At 39.2% G+C, this 18,602-nt stretch overlaps 1 protein-coding gene across 2 annotated transcripts in view; it reads left to right on the forward strand.

The window, feature by feature from the left end:
* LOC126298978 (gamma-tubulin complex component 3-like) overlaps positions 1-17,612 on the forward strand; it is a 218,439-nt gene extending 200,827 nt beyond the window's left edge. For both annotated transcript variants that reach the window (XM_049990600.1, XM_049990601.1), the window contains exons 14-15: positions 11,270-11,512; positions 17,368-17,612. In XM_049990600.1, the coding sequence (XP_049846557.1) occupies positions 11,270-11,512; positions 17,368-17,547 (423 nt within the window). In that variant the 3' untranslated portion in view covers positions 17,548-17,612. The remainder of the gene's footprint in view (positions 1-11,269; positions 11,513-17,367) is intronic.
* The last annotated feature ends 990 nt before the right edge of the window (positions 17,613-18,602 follow it).

Below are 18,602 nucleotides of genomic sequence, written 5' to 3' on the forward strand. Positions count from 1 at the left end.
GGTTCCTCTCGCTAGGAAGGGGTCCCTTGGGTTACTCCCTTCCCAAGTTTCTGCTAGTGGGAAAGATGACACCTGCCAGTGATTGAAGAGCCCTAAAGCAGCTGGTCGTAGTGCTTCATGCTCATCCTCAGTCCTGGAGACTGAATCAGTGAAGTCCTCCAAGCTACGGAAACCCAAGGAGCAGCGAGAGAAATACAAAGAGAAGGTCCCCAAGACCAAGGGAGTGGCGGTAGCACCAACACCACCACTACCTACTCGTACGAGCTCTGTGTCTGTGGATGAGGTAGAGATTCTAGTGTCCATTGAGGACCTAGATCTCCCCGGACCCTCAGACACAATGTATAAAGACTGCCCACATAAAAAGTCGGTGGCAACAGGCGACCCTGAGACATAAACTGCCTCATTGAATGTTCCATGCCTTCCCAGTCTCACAATGACTTCATCCTCCAGTGGAATTGCGATGGTTTTTTCCACCACCTGGCTGAGCTACAGCAACTGTTAAGCTTTACACCTGCTTTCTGCATGGCCCTCCAGGAAACCTGCTTCTCAGCAATGCGGACCCCTGCCTTCCATGGCTATAAGGGTTACTATAGTAGCCATGCCTATAAGGGATACTACAGTAACCATTGTGACTATAATTGTCAGGTGGAGTTTGCATTTATGTCCTAAACTCAATCTGTAGTGGAACTGTGCCCCTTCAAACCCCTTTTGAAGCTGTGGCTGTCAGAATAAGGATGATACAGGAAGTATATCTTCCTCCAGATGGTGCAGTATCCCTGAATGTATTAACTGCACTGATTGATCAACTCCCTAAACCTTTCCTACTTTTGGGAGGTTTTAATGGCCATAACCCCTTGTGGGGTGACACCATGCTTACTGGTCAAGGCAGAGATGTCTAAACTTTACTGTCTCAGTTCGACCTCGGCCTCTTAAATACTGGGGCTGCTACACATTTCAGTGTGGCTCATAGTAGCTACTCTGCCATTGATTTATCAGGACTTCTCCCATCTATCAACTGGATACCACATGTTGACCTCTGTGGTAGTGACCTCTTCCTGTCACTGCACTGGTGTCAGGCTCATGGACGCCTGCCCAGATGGGCATTAAACTAGGCGGACTAGGAAACTTTCACCTCTGCTGTCACCATTGAATCTTCCCGACATGGTAACATAAATGTGATGGTTGAACAGGTGACTACAACAATCGTTCCAGTGGCAGAAAACATGATCCCACACTCTTCAGGGTACCCTTGGTGAAAGGAAGTCCCTTGGTGGTTGCTGGAAGTCACTGAAGCAATTAAGGAGTGTTGGCAAGCTCTACAGTGGCATAAGCAGCACCCTTCTGTGCAGCACCTCAGCCTTTAAACATCTCCATGCCTGCATTAACCAACTTAGCAAACAGCGGAAGCAGGAGTGTTGGGAGAGAGATGTCTCGACCGTTGGGTACCATACGACACCTCCTGAAGTCTGGGCAAAGATCAGACATGTTGTCGGATACCAGATCCCAACAGGTGTTCCAGATATTAATGTGAATGGCGTCTTATCTACAGATGCAAACGCGATTGCTGAGCACTTTGCTCGAGCTTCTGTGTCGGAGAATTACTCCCCCGCCTTTCGCACTCTCAAACAGCAGCTGCAAGGGTAAGTCCTCTGTCTTACTACATGCCACAGTGAACCCTGTAATGCCTCATTTGCAGAGTGGGAGCTCCTCAGCGTACTTGATATTCCCCCGACACAGCTCCTGGACCAGATCGGATCCACAGTCAGAAGATTAAACGTCTCTCATCCGACTACAAGCAACGTCTCCTCATTTTCTTCAATTGGATGTGGTGCAATGGCATCTTTCCACTGCAGTGGCGGGAGAGCACCACCATTCCAGGGCACAAACACAGTAAAAACCCACTTAATAATTCTGCCAGTAGTAGCAGTATCGAAGCTGTGGGGATGGGTCATGAGTTGTGCTTCAGTAGTTCAGATGGTAGAGCACTTCCCCACTAAAGGCAAAGGCTTTGGCTTTGACTTTGAGTCTTAGTCGTGCACATAGTTTTAATCTGCCAAGAAGTTTCATATGAGTGCATGCTCTGCTACAGAGTGAAAATCTCATTTTAATCACACTAAGACTCGATTCATGCAATTGTGTACCTAAGGGTACCAGGAAACCACTTTGGGTTGATGTTCAGTATAGCACACTGGTAGGGATGTTGTGTATGGTGGAAATATTGGAAGCAAATGGCATATTGTATCAGGCAGGTTGCTTAGTGAAAGAAGTGGTGTATTTGTACAGTATGTAAATTGTGAAAAATGATACTTGTGTTTGTGGATAAGTTTAGCACCCAGGATTTAAGGTTAACCACGGTGGTGTTGATAACTAAAGTGAGTATCCTGTAGGAGGTGGTGTTGGATACTAGGGATGTCGGCCTTGGAAAATCGCCAAACACCAATGAAACTGTATTATGAGGGAAAGTGAAGCGCCAAAAGGGGAGCGATTAGGAAGAAAAAAAGTGCTGTTTTTGGAATTTATGGGTTAGGTTTTTTCCAAAAGTGTCATTGACAGCAGTGCATATTATGCAATACCAAATACCAAAGGAAATGAATTACTGGATAACATAAACCATACAGAGCCTGAAGTACTTGAAATTGATTATGAAGGAATTTATCAGTCAGCAGCTGAAGGATGGGATTATGGAGGAATGCTGTAGCCTATAGGTGGCTGCAATGGTCATTGTGCCCAAGAAATCGGCAGATGTATCACCAAAATACAGATTTTGTTGTGATTATTAACGCCTGAATGCTAAGACTATAATAGACATGTGCCATTTGCCAAACATTCTAGAAACCAAATACCATTTGGGGCCAGTGCAAGTATTTTTCAACGATGGACTTAAGTGCATACCATCAGTTTGAAGTCATTTCAGAGGACTAACCAAAAACAGTTTTTTCTTTGTTGTGGGGACATCATAAGTTCAGTAGGGTGCCTTTCAGATTGAAGAACACATCTGTGATGTTTCAGAGGTTGTTGGATGGAGTTTCCCAAGGATTGAAACCACATCAGTACATGGTAAATTTTGATGATACAATCATATGTTTGAGTGATATGAAGCAGCACAGACAATGCCTATGAGAAGTATTCCTGAGACCGAGAGCCACAATGTTAATGTTGAGTAAGGAGAAGTGTAATTTTGTGTTGGAAGAGGTGGCATACCTTGGTGGCATGATTATTAGTGATGGGGTTAGAACAAACCCCAAGGTTGGTTAAAGCCCTACATAAATTTTCTATATCTGGATTGGTGTAGGAACTACAATCATTTCTTGGAGTTGCGAATTATTATAGGAGATTCATAAAAGGATTTACAGATGTTGCCAGACCACTGACACAATTACTAAAGAAAGATTCAAGTTTTGTTTCGTCAGAGGTTTGTCAATGTGCTTTTGAGAAACTGAAAGAAATTTTCAGATAGTCTGATCTTGGTGTTTACAAATTTTACTAAGGAGTTAATTTTCTCATGCAATACATCCAACTAAGCCCTAGTTTGTGTTTGTGTCAGGAAACAGATGGCATAGGACAACTGGTTGTATATGCATCAAGGCAAATAAAGTCAGCAGAGAAGAAATGTTGACCCTTATCAGTGGCATCACCTACTTCAAGTTCTCTCTGTGGGAAAATGTTTCAAGTGATAATGGATCATGCAGGATTGAATAGTTGCAAGAGTTGGAGGAGCCATCTAGTAGGTTGAATCAATGGGCAGTACAATTGAGTATGTTTGATTTTGACGTCATATATAAACCTGCAAAAAACAAGGGACTGCCAACAGATTAAGTAGGAAAGTAGCAGTATTGCAGATACATTTTAATGAATTGAAGGAATAGCATACAGTGCAGAAGACAGGTAGTGACTGTATGCAGTTTAGTTTGATAAGAGTACCATTGCAGATGTTACTTCAAGCATTAGCACAATTTCAGTGGCCCAGAATTGATGTTTCAGGTCCTTTCAACAAAACACCTGCAGGGAATAAATATGTTCTCATGATAATCAACCATGTTTTGAGATAAGTGGAAATAGTCGCTATGCCCAACCTACAGGCAGCAACAGTGGTGCAAGCACTAGGAAATAGATACTAAGGTTCAGGGTACCTGAGATGGTGATGGTTCAGATACTGTGTAAGCTGTTAAACATGAAAAAGTTGCGAAAGAGACCAAACTATAAAGATGATGATAGTATACTATGTGGACACGCACCATTCCAATTGTGATGTTTAATCTGAGGTATGTGGTCTCAGTGTATAGCTCAGAACATGACACAAATACAAGATTGTCACCTTAAGAAGAATTATAGGCCCATAAGATGCCATCACCATTAAACAAGTTAACAAAATAAGAAGGCGAGACAGGAGATCCTGTAAAAGGGCTCATGAGAGTAATAAGGGAAATATGCTACAGGGTGTCCAAGGCTAATACCAGGACACTAGAAAAGCAAGAAGCAGCAGTGGGATGTACAGCAAGAATGCCTCAATGCAAGGTTGGCCAATGGGTAATGTTACTGACTTTTTATACTCAAAAGGGGAATATAAAAAAGGTTGAGAAGTGTCAAGGGGTATATCAACTTGTGGAAACTGCTCACTAGAGAATGTAAAGATTGAATTGCCATGATGGCAACAGTTTTTCATGTGGTACATTTGAAATAATTTCAAGAGAGTCAAGCAGTTATTCCAGGATTTATGGATTTGAATCTGAAGGGTAAAGGGAAAAAGAAAGTGCAAAAAAGCAAGTGAGAAGTTTTGGACAAACCAATTAGTAGTAGTCCATATGTATTAAGGCCTAAGAGATAAGAATAGATTTATTGTCTGTCTGTTGGGTATAAATATAAAATGAGGTATAATGTAGGTGAGATGAATTGCTGCAGGTTGGTAGAGGACTTCAGGGAGAGGATAGGGTAAAGAGTATCCCTTTCCTCACATTAGATATTCCAGTTGACTGGGGGCGTAATGAATTGTGCAGTAACTGTGGAAGAATCATTGAACCTTGAACATTAAGAGGTTACAAACTGAAGTAAAAGTGTTGGATAGGGAATTAGTGATCATGAAGTGACTACAGTCCTTGGAGAATAGCATATCAGAAGTATGGTAAGAGGTATTGGAATTGCTGGGAGCTATGCAGCAGGTTGTATGAGAATGCTGAGACTAAACTGTTGTCTCCAGATCAGCACCTGCAGGAGCTGTGGAAATTGCAAAAGAAGCTACCACTAGAAGTAAATTTGGTCTTAAACCTAGTAATAAGAACTAGCCTTCTAATTTTAACCTAGCCATGGTGGAAGCAAAGAACCAATGGAGTCAAAGTTTACATTTTGGTTTCTTTACCAGTAGCACAGAAGCAGTCATGGCACCCGTGTTACAAGGACCACAGGTATCCCATTGCATTAGTGATACCAAAGAAGTTTGTCAGGGTAAAAATGCAGTGGTTGTTATTAATTGCACAGGACAAGAACAGGCATGTGAAAATAGAAGCAGTGGAGTTGCAAAAGCGTTACTGAGGAGAGGTTACCATTTGTCTGAACAGGGTAGTGAGAGGAAATCGGAACACCTGTACAGTGAAGTTGCTGCTGGGTCATAAAAAGGAAAGATTACAGCAAAGAGATGACTAGGCCCCAGTTCCATTTCCAACAGTGAGGCACATTTTGCTGTACTATACTTTTGCTAAAGTGACAGTAGTGGCTCGTCTTGAATAGGGAATCTTACAACAGTGAAAAGGTTGTAGCTAGTGGAAAATGGGTTGTTGATTAATGGGACATTGTGTGAAATAGTGAGAATAACCTGTCTGAACATTTTGCAGCCTCAATTGAATTGGCCAGAGGAACCTATGGAACTTTCACCAGCTACAAATCTGACTTTGTTGAATGAGACTTTAGAACCTGAGTTTATTCAGGTCTGGTCAATGGCGGCCGAGAAACTGGCTCATCACAATACGTCAGTCACTACTCTTGATGAACTGTGGTATAGTGTTGAAGCTGCATGGGAAGTTGTGCCTGTACACGCCATTCGAGCTTTGTTTGACTCAATACCAGGTGTATCAAGGCCATTATTACAGCCAGAGGTGGTTATTCTGGGTACTGATTTCTAAGGATCTACGCACCCAAATTGCATGAGAATGTAATCACATATCAGTTGTAGTATAATATATTTGTCTAATGAATACCCATTTATCATCTGCATTTCTTCTTGTTGAAGCAATTTTAATGGCCAGTAGTGTGTTTGTTTGTGACTCGGAGCCGGCCTTGTGGCCGTGCGGTTCTAGGCACTTCAGTCTGGAACCGTGCGACTGCTACGGTTGCAGGTTCGGATCCTGCCTCTGGCATGGATGTGTGTGATGTTCTTAGGTTAGTTAGGTTTAAGTAGTTCTAAGTTCTAGGGGACTGATGACCTCAGATGTTAAGTCCCATAGTGCTCAGAGCCATTTGAACTATTAATCCAGTAAAAGAAACTCCAATTGAAAATGGTACAAAAAAGGTATTTGTAAAAGTCATTAATTGGTTTTCTGCAAATGGGCTTGCTCTAAACATTGAAAAAGCACAGTACATCCAATTTTATGCTGCAAAAAGTACAGTTCCTTCAATAAAAATAACACATCAACAGAAGTCAGTAGACAGGGTAGAGCATACTAAGTTTTTGGGTGTAAATATAGATGAGAATCTTAATTGGAAAATTCATATTTTTGATCTCCTAAAGCGACTAGTTTCAGCACCTTTTGCAATCTGAATAATTGCCAATTTTGAGGGTATAGAAATTAGTAAGCTAATATACTTTGCTTACTTTCACTCTCTGATGTCATACGGAATAATATTTTGAGGTATCTCAACACTTAGACAAAAACTGTTCACTGCTCAAAAGAAAGTGGTTAGAATAATGTGTGGCGTTCATAGTCGCACATCTTGTAGGCATCTTTTTAAAAGATTGGGAATTCTTACAACAGCCTCACAGCACAGTTACTTACTAATGAAATAAGTTCTCAACAACATGAACTTGTTTAAAAACAACAGTGACATTCGTGATTATAATACCAGAAAAAAAACTTACACTATCATTTGCTCAACCTATCTTTGGCATAGAAACAGGTAAAATACGCTGCTATAACGATTTTTGACAAATTACCAGGTGAAATAAAATGTCTGGCAGACATCAGTAATAGCTTCAAAAATAAATTGAAATCGTATCTCCTTGACAACTCCTTCTATACCATAGATGAATTCTTGAATATGAATAAATAAGTCTATAATTAAAATATATGCATGTTGTGCCATTTAAGGGAATGGGGTAAATAGTAGAAATATTAATCTTTAACACTGTACTGTAATATATATATTTAAAAAATCTTGTTTCCTTTGTTCATTTCATGTGCGCTTCGCATGTTCCACATCATAATGGCTACTGTACCATGCCATTGATCAATGAAACTCGCAACTAACTAACTAACTAACTTCGAGTCAGTAGTGTTTGTGAGTTTCTTGAGCAAATTGATTTGGAAAGTGAGGATTTTCTGAGCTCTGTTGTAATTGAAGGTGAAACGTGTGGCTTGTTACATGCCTGACATAGAGAGACATTTGTCACAATAATTATCCATCTGCCAAAAATTCAAAACCATAATGTTGCACACAAAAAAGTGTTGTCAATGTTTTAGGACTGGAAAGGCATCGTTTTGATCAAATTTCTGCCTCATGGGGAGACAATCAATGCACAACAATATTGTCAGACCCTAAAAAACTGAAAAGGAGCACTCAAAACAAAAGAGGGGGAATGCTGCCAAAAGGAATGTGTTTGTTGCATGACATTGTCACCAAGACACTCTTGGTCCTATTTTATTGAGATGTTCAGAACTACCCCCAGTATTCCTTTGACTTAACAGTTTTAGATTATCAGCTTTTTACCTCTCTTAAGGCACTAAAGAACTGAATTAAATTTTCAACCATTGAGCAAGTGGAGAATGAGGTTCTTAGTTGGACAAGGAGCTGTTGGGAGAGTCTTCAAGGAGGGCATAAAGAAGCTTGTGCCATGACTCACCACATGCACTGAACAGGATGGTAATCCATACGGAAAAATTGTCATTAAGTGTATCAACAATATCATGTAATTTGTTTCAGGATATCTAGTAAACTTACTTTCTGAACATGACTCATAGATGGTAGTCAGGTGGTTTCAATTACAAACTTTCAGATCACCAAACTGAGTGAAGTGCCACTGTTCCTAAAATATGTACTAAGAATAACAAATGAAGTTGCTTAATAATGTAAATGTACCTCCTCTTCCTCCTCCTCCTCTTCCTCTTCCTCCTCTTCCTCCTCTTCCTCTTCCTCCTCTTCCTCTTCCTCCTTCCTCTTCCTCCTTCCTCTTCCTCCTTCCTCTTCCTCCTCCTTCCTCCTCCTCCTCCTCCTCCTCCTCCTCCTCCTCCTCCTCCTCCTCAAATGTTTCTGCTTTAGCCAATCATTCATAGAGCCTCTTCCAAGCTTCTCTTTTCTCCCACATTCTGATGTTTGGCATTTCCTCCCATTGCAGTCTTCTTCAATTCACATCATCCTTCATCTCATCTTTCCATCTTTTTCATGATCTTCCAGTTGGTCTCCTTACAGATTTTGTCCATTCTAGAGCTCTTCTTGGAAGTATTTCTTGTCCTGTTTTTTAAAGTGGTGGAACCATGTAAGTCTATTTCTCCCCATAGTTTCTTTTAGGGTATTGATCTGAAGGGTGTTTCATATTGTTTCATTCCTTATCCTGTCTCTTCTCATCTTATCCAGGATACCTTGTAGAACATGCACCTCTCTCACTTGTATTCGGCTCGGACCTTCCTTTGTCCAGGTCCAACATTCTGATCCATAGGTCAAAATTGGCAGACATGACTTATATCTCATGATCTTTGCTTTGGCAAGTATTTATGATTTGTAACTGTCTGATATCGATATGCAATAAACAAAGTTTTGAATAGTTTTCTATCCTCTCTGAATTTCCATTCTTGATGTTTCCTTTCTTGTTTAACTTACTTCCTGGATATTTGAAAGTATCTACTTCTTTAATAATTTTTCCTTTACTACTTAATTTCCTTCTTTTTTCCTGCTGATTTTGATCATCTCACTCTTTGTGAAGCTTATTTCCATGCCTGATTCTTAAATTGCTCTCTGCCAGGTATTTAGTTATTCTTGGAGTTTCTGCTAATTTTCTTCTCAGATCATCATCATTTGCTGTTGACCCTTGATGAACTTCCGTTATGTTGTTCATTGTCCATGGCTATATTAAAGAACACTGGAGAGCACACTTCCTTGTAGAACTCATCTGTATGTTCTAGGCGATTCTGATTTTTGCCATCTATCCTAACACATTTCTTACAGATGTTTATGATTCTGAGTTTCATTCTTTTTGACAATTCCAGTCTATTTAGAACTTGTCTTTCCATTCTACCCATGTCATAAACCTTTTTTCATACCTATGACTGCAATTGTGATATCTTCCCCAAATTCCCCTTCTACCTGTCTAGATGTAAATATGGCATGTATAGTTGATCCCCCAGACTGAAATCCTTGTTGTTCTTCTTCTCTTAATTGTTGTTCTATCCAGTTTCTGATTTCCTGTAAAATTCTCTATTCATAAATCTTCATGCAGTGGCACAGTAATGCTATTCTTTTGTAGATTTGACAGAGTGCCTTGTTACCCTTCTTTAAAACAGGTACAATAATTGCCTTTACCCATTTGCCTGGAATCATTCCATGTGTCCATGCTATCCTCACTATTCTCATGGTGGGATGAGAGAACTGCAGAAGCAGTCAACAACAACAACAACTACTACTACTACTACTACTACTACTACTACACATGGAGAGAATGATTCAGAAACAGAACATAAGATAGAAATGGAAATGACTGAGCAGAGCAGCAAAGAAAAGAATAGCATTGGCTAAGATAATGTCTTAGGAAAAATTCACAAAATAAATAGAAGATAATTTTAAGGATGACATGATGATATACTGCATATTAGATATGATATAGTGCGTATTAGATGACAGCAGGAAGCAAAAAGAAAATATTTCAAAAGTGATAAAAAAAAAGATGGAAAATCCCATGTGGGTGGAGGTAGTTATGAAAGGATGAAAAGAATACATCCAAGATGTTTATGGACAGGATGAAACACACACATCTAATGAAATGGAGGGAGATGAAGGAAATAACATCTTCACAGAGGAAACAGGGAGAGATAATCTGCAGATATTGGATGAAGACAATACTGTATTAGAAATGAAAAATTCCACTGAATTCCAAAAGGTCCTGTGGTTTAGTCACTTTTACTCTGATATCATCTACTCCAGATACTTTACCATTTTACATTTCTAATACGGCTTTATTTACATCTGACATCTGCATATCCACTCTTTCTGTTTCCTTTGTGAAGATGATATTTCCTTCCTTGACCTGTTTCATTGCATGCATTCGTTTCATCCTGATCCTCATATAGATTTTGGAAGTATCCTTTCCATACTTTCACAATTTATTCCTTCTGCCAATTGATTTTCCCTCTCTGTTGACGACTCTTGAAGTATTTTCTTTCTGCTTCCTTCTGTTACCTGATATGAGGTATAATATCTTCTTTTTCATCCTTAAGATTCTTGTCTATTTCTTTAGTGATTTTTTTTTCCAAGACAGCTTCTTAGCCAATGCTATCATTTTCTAAGCTGCTCTGCTTAGTCATTTCCATTTCTCTCTCTCTTATGTTCTGTTCTGTTCTTGAACCATTCTCTCCATGTGGTCTTGTTCTTCTTGACTGCTTGTGCAATTCTCTCATTCAACCATGGAGTTTCTTTGTGTGTGAATTTTGTCAATGTTTTCCCTATGTTTCTTCCACTGCCTTGACTATGGCCTGTTTGAACCTTCTCCATTCTTCCTCTACATCCCTTCCTCTCATCTTTGGGAAGCTGTGTCATAATCTTTCCCTTGTGTATCTTTTGGGTTTCTCTTATCTTTCGGTTTCCAGCACTTGATTTTTGCCTGTCTTCCCCCCCCCCCCCCCCCCCTTTCCCTCCCTCCCTCCCTCCGTAGGTACTATTTCTGAATTTTCTCAGTGTTCCTACCGATAGTCTGTGCATGCTGCCAAGATTGATGCTTGGTATCACTTGTACTTCCGTAAGGCCGAGTTTCAACTATGGGAAACACATTTAACTATTATTTCTTCAGGAACAGTATAATAATCGTAGTAAAGCAGCTTCAAATTATTCAACAAAAGCTATTTCAATTTGTTTCCAGAGTTTGGCAGCCCACTTGCGGTCTGTGTATGGTTTGATGCTACAGCTGCAAAGCCTAGAACAAGAATTGCATGACAGAGCATCAGAGGAGCTGGAAGCTCGTAAGGAATATGAGAAGCTAGTTGAAAATTCTGGCATGGACAGTACGATGGAGCAAAGGGAATCTGCAAGGGTGAATGACTTCATAAATAAGTTCCTGCCTCGTATGCGCACTCAGCTGAATGTATTGGCAAAAAGCTATCAGGTAACATATTTTGGCATTGTTGAAGGGTGAGAACTTTCTTCCAGTGCATTTTGATAATCTAAGATGTTCAAATTTGTCGTTCGACTTGAGTGTAGGCATACTATAATTGTAAAACCGTCTCATTCAATATCATAGTGAGATGTCACAATTATGATCCAAAGAATATGGGAACACTTAAACAAATGAGGTTTTCATCAGGAGTTTTTTTATGTGAAATTTTCCAGATTTAGAATCAGTTGCTCAGGATGGAACTCTACATGTTTTGCCAAATAACTTCTCTGCCTTCATTTAGGCGAGATGGTAATGTATCAGACAAATACTGTATTGGTACTATGTGTATTGTGGAATACAAAGACTTGTAAAATGGAACTGTCATTCTACAGCAAAATGTACAATATAATGATCTTAGTCACGGAATTGTGTTCTGTTCTGTTCTGTTCCAGACTAGGCAATGAACCCAGATATTGTCTTTAGCCCTGCTTAGAACAATTAAGTTACAGTACAAGAGAAAATGAATATGGCAGAAAATGACTTAGTTGTTGACTATAGCTCTCTTAAACTATGAAACTGTCGTGCTGATTGCTTTGTATACTATAATGAAATTTTTGGAGTTTGACAGTTAAGCATGCTCTGTAGGATCCCAGTATGAGAGTACATGATGGTATGGAATTTCCTTACCCGATTTCTGTTTCCCTTTTAAACTTCTCACTATCTGGAAGAAACCTAATGAAAACAATAATGTTGATGCATGTATTCTTTACCAAAAGAGCAGTTGTTAAAACAGTCTACTTTCTCAAAGGTTGTTAGTACAGATTTAGCTCAAACTTAGCCAGGAGCTTTCTCAAAATCTTTTTTTCTCAGGCCAAGTAATAATTCGTACTCATTGCTCCATTCTGTAGTTTCGTTCAGGACTTGCAAATTGTCTGTTGTATTTTGATGGTTTGCTTAGTAATTGTTCATTATTCCTCTGTGGTTGGTGATTTTAGTGAATATTGTGTATATAATGAGGAGACTGATAGTCTTGTAAGTTAGACATGCCTGTATCCTTTTTTGTGAAGCAAATTGGTTACAGCATTGTTCAATATTTGGGAAACACTCTTCCTTCACAATTATTCTGTAAATAATTTTCCAAATTCCTTTTATATTACTTCCCCTTTACCTTTAATTGTTTTAACTGAAACATCATATCCAGGCACCTTTCCCTTCTTCACACATCAAATGGTATTATACGCCTCACCTGACATTATTTCTGCAACCTCTTTATTTTCATTGTTATCTGTGCATTATACAAACACTTAAAGATATCTTTTAAATGCTTGTACTTTTTTCTGTTAGTTACTGTACAAACTATCATGTTAACTCTTCAAGCCAGTAGTTCCCATGGTCAAATTCTGTAACTCTAAGCCTCACTTCAGCTGTCTTTCAGCTGTATTGTCCCTTAAATAACTCAAGAGACCATCTTTCCTTAGTTTCAGACAGGGAATAGGAATGTCTCTCTTATTTTTCTCTTTTGCTCATTTGAAAAGTTGTAAACAGTACAAATACATTGTGAATATAAGTTATATACATTTATTTATTATTTGTGCCATAGATCAAATCAGTACAATGGCTTGTACAGCTGATATGGGATAAGTCAATACAAATATACAGTTTACAGCAGTCTAAAACAGTAAATAAGAACACAGAAGAATGATTATTTTACATTACCTACAAAATTATGTTACTTAAAGTTACAGCTTTCCAGAGAATTGTTACATGATGTGACAAAATTGACTTAATGACATTCAGCTTTGATACATTATCATGCACTAAGACAATTTTGATTCCAAATATTCCTGGATGGTATAAAAGCAGTCTTTTATTAAAAGAGATTTCACTGTCTGTCTGAATTTATTTATTTCTTGGATTTCTTGTATAAAAGTTGGAAGATGATTATAGAATTTTATTCTCATGCACTTGACACCATCACTGAACAGTTTTGTTGAGTGGGGAAGAATTCTTAGAGAGGTTTTTGAACTTGTCATAATCGTGGTAATCCATATTTATGCAAATTTTGTTGATACTTTTTTTGGTAAAGAATAATAATTCTAGTATGTATTGGGATGGGAGAGGCAAAATATTTAGTTTCTTAAATAATGGTTTACAAGTGTCTCTTTGTTTTTTGAACATAATTGTTCTGACTATCTTCTTTTGCAGTTTGAATATCTTAATTGATTCAGAATTTTGGCCCCAGAAGATGATTCCGTAGTTAAGTACAGAGTGAGAGAGTTCATGGTACATTGTGGTTAGGATACTTGTGTTAGTGACATTCCTTATTGATCTAATCATGAAGCATACTTTACTAAGTTTTGTGCTGGTAACGTCAATGTGCCTTTTCCATGTGAGCGTATCAGTAATAGTGACGCCCAAAAATTTTATTTCATTTTCAAGTATAACATTATTTCTCATTGTCTCACAAAGGATTTATTTCATTCTGCACAATCTTTGGTTTCATTGCAAGTCTTCATAAAGATTTCACAGCAGCTCTCTGGATGAATGTGGATGGTATGAGTCTTGTAGCACCTGTGTATATTCTACATTTACATCTACATCGATACTCCGCAAGCCACGCAACAGTGTGTGGTGGAGGGCACTTCACGTGCCACTGTCATTACCTCCCTTTTCTGTTCCAGTCGCGTATGGTTTGCGGGAAGAACGACTGTCGGAAAACCTCCGTGCACGCTCGAATCTCTCTAATTTTACATTCATGATCTCCTCAGAAGGTATAAGTAGGGGGAAGCAATATATTCAATACCTAATCCAGAAACGCACCCTCTCAAAACCTGGCAAGCAAGCTACACCGCAATGCAGCGTGCCTCTCTTGCAGATTCTGCCACTTGAGTTTGCTAAACATCTCCGTAATGCTATCACGGTTACCAAATAACCCTGTGACAAAATGCGCCGCTCTTCTTTGGATCTTCTCCATCTCCTCCACCAACCCGACCTGGTACGGATCCCACACTGATGAGCAATACTCAAGTATAGGTCGAACGAGTGTTTTGTAAGCCACTTCCTTTGTTGATGGACTACATTTTCTAAGGAGTCTCCCAATGAATCTCAACCTGGTACCAGCCTTACCAACAATTAATTTTATGTTATCATTTCACTTCAAATCGTTCCATACGCATACTCCCAGATATTCTACAGAAGTAACTGCTACCAGTGTTTGTTCCGCTATCATATAATCATACAATAAAGAATCCTTCTTTCTATGTATTTGCAACACATTACATTTGTCTATGTTAAGGGTCAGTTGCCATTCCCTGCATCAAGTGCCTATTCGCTGTAGATCTTCCTGCATTTCGCTACAATTTTCTATTGCTGCAACTTCTCTGTATACTACAGCATCATCTGCAAAAAGCCGCATGGAACTTCCAACACTATCTACTAGGTCATTTATATATATTGTGAAAAGCAATGGTCCCATAACACTCCCCTGTGGCACGTCAGAGGTTACTTTAACGTCTGTAGACATCTCTCCATTGAGAACAACAAACTGTGTTTTGTTCGCTAAAAACTCTTCAATCCAGCCACATAGCTGGTCTGATATTCCGTAGGCTCTTACTTTATCAGGCGACAGTGCAGAACTGTATCAAATGCCTTCTGGAAGTCAAGGAAAATAGCATCTACCTGGGAGCCTGTATGTAATATTTTCTGGGTCTCATGAACAAGTAAAGCGAGTTGGGTCTCACACGATCGCTGTTTCCGGAATCTATGTTGGTTCCTACACAGTAGATTCTGGGTTTCCAAAAAAGACATGATAAGCGAGCAAAAAACATGTTCTAAAATTCTACAACAGATCGACGTCAGAGATATGGGTCTATAGTTTTGCGCATCTGCTTGACAACCCTTCTTGAAGACTGGGACTACCTGTGCTCTTTTCCAATCATTTGGAACCTTCCCTTCCTCTAGAGTCTTGCGGTACATGGCTGTTAGAAGGGGGGCAAGTTCTTTCACATACTGTGTGTACAATCGAATTGGCATCCCATCAGGTCCAGTGGACTTTCCTCTGTTGAGTGTTTTCAGTTGCTTTTCTATTCCTTTGACACTTATATCGATGTCAGCCATTTTTTCGTTTGTGCAAGGATTTAGAGAAGGAACTGCAGTGCGGTCTTCCTCTGTGAAACAGCTTTGTAATAAGGTGTTTAGTATTTCAGCTTTACGTGTGTCATCCTCTGTTTCAATGCCATCATCATCTCAGTGTGTCTGGATATGCTGTTTTGAGCCACTTACTGATTTAACATAAGAAGAGAACTTTGTAGGATTTTCTGTCAAGTCAGTACATAGAATTTTACTTTCGAACTCACTGAACGCTTCAAGCATAGCCCTCCTTACACTAACTTTGACATCGTTTAGCTCTGCTATACATCCTCATATAGCGAATCTCTCTGCCTGGAATACTGTAGCCAGCTTCCCCAGAGAGACTGCACAATCTAGTCTAGGGTGTAACCCATTTATGCTAGCCCAAACCCCAACACCACCTTTTGTTTTGGACTTGTCAGTCATCCCGACCATCACTGGAATCGTGTTGAAGTTCATTCTTCCACTGATCCCTAGTTCCAATCATTACAATGAAAGGTTTCTTGAAGCAGATGAAAGCTATTGCATAGTCAGCCAACATTTCCCTGACTATTCCTATATTCACTACATCAATTGTGTGTGTGTGTGTGGAATTCTGGATATACTAAAGGTTTCCAGTTTTTAGCCCGTATACACCTGTTGCTGCCTCCATTGTAACACAAAGATGTAACAGGAATGTACGCAATGTAGTCTCCATCCCATCAGTGAGTGTGCTGCTAATTCCACCTGTTACAGGTTGGCAGGAAAATCTGCACCTCCCCAGGCTCTTTAGCAACCACCTTCTTTTCTACTTTATTCCACCATACTGTAACTCCACAAATTATCATAGGTCTTACTTCAGAGGTGTATATCTAGTACATTCTCCTTGTACTTACACCCCAATTTTTTCCACAGGCCCATCTAGTGTGCATGAGAAGCACCTCTTGCCTTGGAACTTACATTCTATATGCAACAGATCCGTGTAAATTTTGCATCCCAGGTTACCCCTAGGAACTTAACCATGCTCTCTACTGGTAGATGTTCATAGAAGAGCTTCAGATTCGAGTGTATGTCCCAGTTGTGCTTCCTCAAGAATTTCACAACAACAGTTTTCCTGGGGCTGATCCTTAGATCCTCTTTCCTACAGTAGTTTTGTTGCCATCAGGAATCCACTGTCACCCATGGTGTCCAACTATTTTGTGGAAGACTTTGAGGAAAAACCACTGCAGTAGGCAAGTCTCAAACTTCCCTACTTCTGGTGGTACACGGTAAGTCACCAGATTTGTTTCATGAGTAACACATTTGTTGTTGACAAGATTTGTAATTTATTGATGTAGAAGTAAAGACTACAGCTTGGAAATACTACCTAATGAGTCACATGCTTAATATGACTGCCGTTTTGGTTTAAAACTTCAAGTCGCACACGTGCATTTGTGATTACTCTCTGACACAAATCTTCTGGAATGGCATGTCATGGCATAACTCCACAATGATGGCCCTAAGTTGCACTGCATTTTTGGTTTTCTGTCCTGGTTTTGGCTGGGAATTAAGTGTTCTGCATGTAGAGACTTCAGACAGACAGAAGGAACAAGCTGTTGCAGCAAAATAATCCTTCAATATCTGAAATAAAGTGTGAGAGACTGACAGCCAATTAACTTTTGCCATCTTCCTAAGGTTTGAGTAATCACATATTTCATTATTAACTTTCCAAACTAGTTCCTTGATGTAATAACAATCCATTTGGTACCATGTTTCAGGATATGGTGAAGAAGTTCTTGCTCATGTTGACAACTCAACCAAATGAAATGTTGCAGCTGTTGAGCTTCCGTCTCGACTTCAATGAGCACTACCAGAGACTAGATTCAAGGCTAAATGTACCGCTCACATTTCAACATCGTCGTCTCAGTTTGGGAGGAAAACATCTGTCTCAAACATAATTCAAATTACAATCAGCTCCAGTACCTTCTGTTGAGCTTTCTTCAATAAAAGTTTAATGAAATAATGTGTTTACATTTTATTGTGTTATATACATTGTGCTACTCACTTTCGGGTTAAGGTTGTGGTGTGCCTCACCTGTGATAACATTGTCCCTCAATAGTTGCACTGCTGTTCCTGCCTGTTATCTTGCTGTAATTTGATTAACGACAAGTCCAAAATGATGGACACATTACTGCATCAGTTAGATTGTCAGTTTTTCCAGGTTCATGACACAAGTATTATATCAATAATTAGCTTGTCTAAGTTATACTGTACAGTTTATACACCACAAATGAGCGCACACACAATCTGCCATGAAATACTTGACAGTGGCTACAGATTTTAAGTTAACATTCCCTATAGTTCTTAGGTAGGGACAGTATGAAGAAAAATCCATTTGGCTATTCAGTGCACAATAAAGTCATTTGTTTTGGTAACTTTAACACAGAGATGTACACATATTGAATAACTTTTGTGGATACAAACACTTCAACTCGGTACTAATTACATGTTGTTCATTTTGAGTGACTCTTGGTTGTTAGCTGCAAGAATGCAAGCCAAGGACTCGTTAAAACATTTGCATGTGGATGTTTGGGTGTTGGTGGCTAAGTGAGGATTGCCTGAAACATTGTCCAGTGCTCCTAATTATAGATAAGCATATGAATAATTATTGAATTTGGCTATGAACATATAATTTGCCACAAGGAAAACAGCAAAATTTGTGAACTTGGAATTAAAATTAGCCAAGAAGTAATATAGTTTAACTATGAAATTGATAACTGGAAAAGTGATCAAATTATATGGACTTTATTGTTAATACAATGTACACTGTTCTGGGATTTCGAGCTCCTACCAAATTTGGCTGTTTAACATAATTTTCTTGGTCATATAATTAAAAAGTAATATATTCCATCAGACAAATTAGGGCTGCAAATCCAGATAACTGAATTTAGGAAATGAGCACTAGGTAAAATGGAAGGTCCTAGAAGAGGAAAGATATAATAACTTCAAAAAC

The sequence above is a fragment of the Schistocerca gregaria genome, chromosome X (assembly GCF_023897955.1).
Source record: "Schistocerca gregaria isolate iqSchGreg1 chromosome X, iqSchGreg1.2, whole genome shotgun sequence".
Taxonomy (NCBI): Eukaryota; Metazoa; Arthropoda; class Insecta; order Orthoptera; family Acrididae; genus Schistocerca; species Schistocerca gregaria.